At 45.3% G+C, this 6,041-nt stretch overlaps 1 protein-coding gene across 1 annotated transcript; it reads right to left on the bottom strand.

Annotated features, from left to right (window-relative positions):
• Nucleotides 1–473: 473 nt before the first annotated feature.
• LOC110494706 (potassium voltage-gated channel subfamily A member 10-like) lies at nt 474–4,249 on the bottom strand. The gene has a single exon (XM_021570000.2). The coding sequence runs from the start codon at nt 4,076–4,078 to the stop codon at nt 2,381–2,383; it is 1,698 nt and encodes a 565-aa protein (XP_021425675.1). The 5' UTR covers nt 4,079–4,249; the 3' UTR covers nt 474–2,380.
• Between the last annotated feature and the right edge of the window lie 1,792 nt (nt 4,250–6,041).

Below are 6,041 nucleotides of genomic sequence, written 5' to 3'. Positions count from 1 at the left end.
AATTGCTGCAAATAAACCAGTGCTAATGGACACCAATAATAATAAGAGACTTGCTTGGGCCATAAACATAAGCAATGGACATTAGTCCTGTGGAAATCTGTCCTTTGGTCTATGAGTCCAAATTTGAGATTTTTGGTTCCAACCACCGTGTCTTTGTGAGACACAGAGTAAGTGAATGAATGATCTCCAAATGTGTGGTGCCCACATGAAGCATGGAGGAGGAGGTGTGATGGTGTGGGAGTGCTTTGCTGGTGACAGTTTTGATGATTTATTTAGAATTCAAGGCACACTTAACCAGCATGGCTACCACAGCATTCTGCTTTGATACGCCATCCCATCTGATTTGTGCTTAGTGGGACTATCATTTGTTTTTCAACAGGACAATGACACAACACACCTCCAGGCTTTGTAAGGGCTATTTGACCAAGAAGGACAGTGATGGAGTGCTGCATCAGATGACCTGGCCTCCACAATCACCCGACCTCAACCCAGTTGAGATGGTTTGGGATGAGTTGGACCGCAGAGTGAAGGAAAAGCAGCCAACAAGTGCTCAGCAAATGTGGGAACTATTTCAAGAAACAGTTAATTGCAGTGTTGAACAACTCAATATATCCAATGCCATTTCTGCATGGTCATTGTTTGTATAACCGCTGATAATATAAATGTTCATATTTGAAGTGTAGCATGCATGTGGGTTTATTTATAAATACATATCATAGTATAAACTATACCTAAAGTGTGATAATGTAATAGTTCATTTGTTAATTCATTGATGGCATTAACTAAACGTTTATCAAAAAATTCCTAAATCCAATTGAGTTATGTCCATATCAAATGCATGGAAAGGAATTAAAAGAACTACAGTACGAGAGAAATGTGAGAGTCACTAGAACTATCTGCCCTACATGTTCTGATACACGATACCAGTGTTTCATTGTTTCGGCACACTACTGTATACCATGCAAGGCCACCGACAGCTAAATGTTGGAATAACGCTTCAATCAATAACGGTACAAAGAGGTGTGCCACTTTGTCCTTTCCTCTTTTGATTGCTTTCTATTAATAAGCGTGTTCTTGATGCTATTGCGCGAATCAACACATTTTCATATGATGTAATACGTTGTGTGAGCTTAACATGCAACTACTGTTCCTTTTTTTTGCATACAAGTAACAGTTTGATGGGATTATTTTCCTGAAATACATACAAAGGTAAAGATGAAGGTGTATATAGGTCAGGGTTAGGGTTTGGTCTAAATATTATGACATTTTGACCTGATATCATAACATGCCATGATTTAGTTTTTTTTTTTTACTACAGTACTGTAAGGCATACAGAGTGAAGTCATAAGCAACGTAGCTAACCTGCTAAAGTAGGTAGTTAGTATTGGATAGATGGTGTGATAAAACGACTGCATTATTAGATAGATGGTGTGATAAAACGACTGCATTATTAGATAGATGGCGTGATAAAATGACTGCATTATTAGATAGATGGTGTGATAAAACGACTGCATTATTAGATAGATGGTGTGATAAAACGACTGCATTATTAGATAGATGGTGTGATAAAACAACTGCATTATTAGATAGATGGTGTGATAAATAGTTGCATTATTAGATAGATGGTGTGATAAAATGACTGCATTATTAGATAGATGGCGTGATAAAACGACTGCATTATTAGATAGATGGCGTTATAAAATGACTGCATTATTAGATAGATGGTGTGATAAAACTACTGCGGTGACCACAACTGATGGATTTTCTGACAGCATATTGTGCACTCAATGGTGTCCCCATGTCTCCTTCCAGAAGTGCTCTTCCAGACAGTCCTTGGAGATCATGCCAAGATCTATATTGAGACTGCTGAATATGGCAGGCTGATGAATGTCGCAAAGCACACCATGAAAACGAGTTTTAACATGAGCCCTGATCCAAGGGTGTTTTTCATACTTCAGTCTTTGACAATGTACAGTAATGCAGTTCAAAGTGTAATTAATATTTGTATTATTTATAAGATGATTTGAAAGGAAACAAGTTGCCAAATACATCTGCTTAGGATTTAAGCGCTTATAATCACACTACGTGCACAAGGTCTGTCCAGAGCCAACTGTAAATGTAATATGCTGTAACTGTGTTCATTTGATCTTAATTACACTTTGACACATCCACATGCTGATCAGGCAGGCTGATAACCAATATTACTTCCTTATTTTGAACATTGTGAAAGAGATGTATAGTATAGCCTACTACGTGGACCAACGCTGCAATGAATAGAGTATAAAATACTGAGACAAAAATAATATCAGTGCATTTTGGTATATGTTAGATTTCTCAGTTTGTAATGTCCTTGGTTATAATCCCTTAAATGATAAACCCATTACATACCATTCTTGTCATTCTGCAAGCTACCATTGATTGTGTTAATGTTAAGAGAGGGTGTGCTACCATACTCATACTTATTTGCGTCGGTTATTTTCTGAGCTGCTTCTGCTGCATCGTCAATCACTTGTTTCTCTGCTTGCTCTGTCTCCCGGTGGTAGAAATAGTTAAAGTTGGAGACGATAACAGGGACGGGTAAGGCGATGGTCAACACGCCGGAAATGGCACAGAGAGTCCCCACCATTTTGCCTCCCAGAGTAGTAGGACACATGTCCCCGTATCCCACAGTGGTCATTGTCACCACAGCCCACCAGAACCCGTCAGGGATACTGACAAACTGTGTGTGGGGCTCGTCCACCTCAGCAAAGTAGATGGCACTGGAGAAGAGTATGACTCCAATAAAGAGGAAGAAGATCAGCAGGCCCAGCTCCCTCATACTAGCTTTCAGGGTCTGGCCCAGGATCTGAAGTCCCTTGGAGTGTCGCGACAGCTTAAAGATCCGGAAGACTCGCACTAGACGGATGATGCGTAAGATGGCCAGTGACATGTTTTGGCTGGAGTTGATGTCTTCATCTGGCGTGGTGTACAGCTCTGTAGCCATGGTTACGAAATAGGGTATTATAGAGACAATGTCAATGGTGTTCATAATGTTGTGGAAGAAGTCACTTTTGCTGGGGCAGACCACAAAGCGTACGCCAAGCTCAAAGCAGAACCAAATTATGCAGATGGTTTCCACAATGAAAAAGGGGTCTGTGAAATAGGCGAATAAGTCTTTTTGGACTATAGGAGGACCCTCCTGGGTTCCATTGACCCCCAGGGAAAAGGTGGTGATAAAGTCTACGTCATCACGGAACTCTGGCAGAGTCTCCAGGCAGAAAATGAAGATAGAGATGACAATAACGAAGACAGACACCAGGGCCACTGACCTAGCTGCACTGGAACTCTCCGGATACTCAAACAGGAGCCAGAACTGCTTGTGGACCTCGTTGGTGGGCAACAGCGGCTCGGGTTCTGTTATGAACCCCTCCATTTCCCGGAACTGTTCCATAGCTTCTCTTCCTAACTCATAGAAAACTATCTCTCTTGCGAAAATCTCTAAGGGGACGTTGGCCGGTCTTCGGACTTTGCCCCCAGACTGATAGAAGTACAAGATCCCATCAAAGCTAGGACGGTTCCTGTCGAAAAAGTACTCGTTCTTCATCGGGTCAAAGTATTCCATCCTTTTCATGGGGTCTCCGAGCAGGGAGTCTGGGAACTGCGATAAAGTTTTGAGTTGTGTCTCGAACATCATGCCTGAAATATTGATGACCACTTTCGGATCCCCGTCCTCCACTCCCAGTTTCTCCCCAAACAGGTCTTCTTCGTTATCACAGCACTCCTGAACCAGCTTACTGAAGACACTGTCTGTCGGCGAGCCTTCACTGTTCATCAGGAGTTTGAAGTTGGACAGCAGACTGTTGCAGCTAGACGGGTCTTTAGTAGTCAGTATAGGCGTTGTAGAGGGAGAAAACCCCTCTGGCCTGGTCTGGTGCCCGTGGTGCTGTGATGGATTTGGTGACATCACACGATTGGTGACAGGGTTCTGATCAGGCGCTGCCTCTGAAGTGGGTGAAGTGGGGTACCCCGAATCACCGGGGACGCCCATGTTGATGCCGATATCATCCATGTTCTCAAAGTTAACCAGTGGCACCTCCATCACTGTCCCTTTGCCAGGGCACTCCTGTTTTCCTCAGCCTGGCTCAGTGCGATGTGACTGGGGTGATGCCACAACCAGCCTGAAGATCCAGCCACGGTCTTCTTAGTCCTGTAGAACATTGAGACAGGTGTATTCAACAGGTGTACTCAACAGGATGTTCTGATTCAGATGTCAGCTCCTCGTAATCTGAAAATTAAGATAAAAGAAGAGGTAGGGTTAGTTCCCATCTCCCGCCTCTTTGTGAATGTAAACAAGACATCTCTCTATATCAGGGATGGGCAACTGGAGTGCCGCATGCATCTCTCCGCCCCATGGCAAAATGTATAAAATTACAGAAAACTTGCTTTAAAGGTGCAGCATTTTATTTGTGCCCCATGGCAAAATGTATAGAATTGCAGAAAACTTGTTTTAAAGGTGCAGTATTTTATCAGTATTTTAACCAGACAGCTGGTTGCCTCTAATTGGGGATCATATTTAGGTAGCCATTTTTCCCACCTGTGTTTGTGGGATATTGTTTGTGTTTGTGCTTATTGCACCACGTAAGTCACATTTCATTGTTTGTTTATTGTTTCGTTTAAAGTTTCATTAAAATAAAGATGTGGAACTCCAATCACGCTGCGCCTTGGTCCGTCTCTCCTCACGTCTATGACAGAATATCCCACCACGAAAGGACCAAGCCGCGTACAACAGAGGGAAAAGTGAGTTGGACCTGGGAAGAGATAATGAGTGGATGCGAGAGCTTTCCTAGGCGGGAGTCGCAGAGGACTCAGGAAGGACAGCAACGACGCCGGGGGCCGCGGCCACAGAAACCCCAAGATTTTTTGGGGCCGGGAGGGTGGCCGGGTGAGCAGCGGAGAGTGCCAGACCCCGAATGGGAGTCGATGGAGGAGTGCAATGAGGGATTCCGGAGAGAAGAGTTAGCGAGGAGTATGTTGCAGCGCAGGCGTGCCGAAGAGCGGGTCATCAGTCCGGTGCCATCTGTGGCAGATCCTCGCACTCGCCCTGAAGAGCCAGAGACCGTCAGGGAGGCGATGGAGAAGTTGGGAGAGAGAGAGGAAAGAGATGTTGTGCAGGTGTGATCTGCTCAACATTCGACCTGAAGAGCCTGTCAGCAATCTGGTGAAGTCTGTGCCGGCTCCACGCATCTGGCCTCCAGTGTGCCTCCCAAGTCCGGTACGTCCTGGTGCCAGCTCCCCGCACCCTCCCTGAAGTGCGTGTCACCAGTCCGGTGCCACCTGTGCCGGCTCCACGCACCAGGCCTCCAGTGCGCCTCCCCAGTCCAGCTCCATGGCAGGAGCCTTCCTCTGTGCCGGTGCCCAGTCCAGGCGTCCAACCCAGCTACATGGCCGGATTCGTGGTTGGGGCGGAGGCTACGACCCGCACTGGAGCCGCCACCGACACTAGTCACCCCCCCACCCTCTCCATTTGGTTTCAGGTTTTGCGGCCGGAGTCCGCACCTTTGGTGGGGGGGGGGGGGGGGGGGGGTACTGTCACGCCCGGACCATAGAGAGCCCTCGGTTCTCTATGGTGTTTGGGTCAGAGCGTGAATAGGGGGGTGTTCTAGCTTTCCTATTTCTATGTTGGTGTTTTGTATGGTTCGCAGTTAGCGGCAGCTGGTAATCGTTGTCTCTAATTTGGGATCATATTTGTGGGATATTGTTTGTGTTTGTGCTTATTGCACCACATAAGTCGCGTTTCGTTGCTTGTTTATTGTTTTGTTTAAAGTTTCATTAAAATAAAGATGTGGAACTCCAATCACGCTGCGCCTTGGTCCGTCTCTCCTCACGTCTGTGACATGTATAGAATTGCAGAAAACCTGCTTTAAAGGTGCAGTGTTTTATCTGTGCCCCATGGCAAAATGTATAGAATTGCAGGAAATTAACTTTAAAACTAAGCATTTTCTCTCTGCTAATCAAGTAGGGGCCAGTATTTTTTTTTGCCCGCGAGGTATGTGTGTGTGGGG

The sequence above is a fragment of the Oncorhynchus mykiss genome, chromosome 17 (genome assembly GCF_013265735.2).
Source record: "Oncorhynchus mykiss isolate Arlee chromosome 17, USDA_OmykA_1.1, whole genome shotgun sequence".
In the NCBI taxonomy this organism is placed as follows: Eukaryota; Metazoa; Chordata; class Actinopteri; order Salmoniformes; family Salmonidae; genus Oncorhynchus; species Oncorhynchus mykiss.
This window is presented reverse-complemented; position numbering and strand designations above follow the sequence as displayed.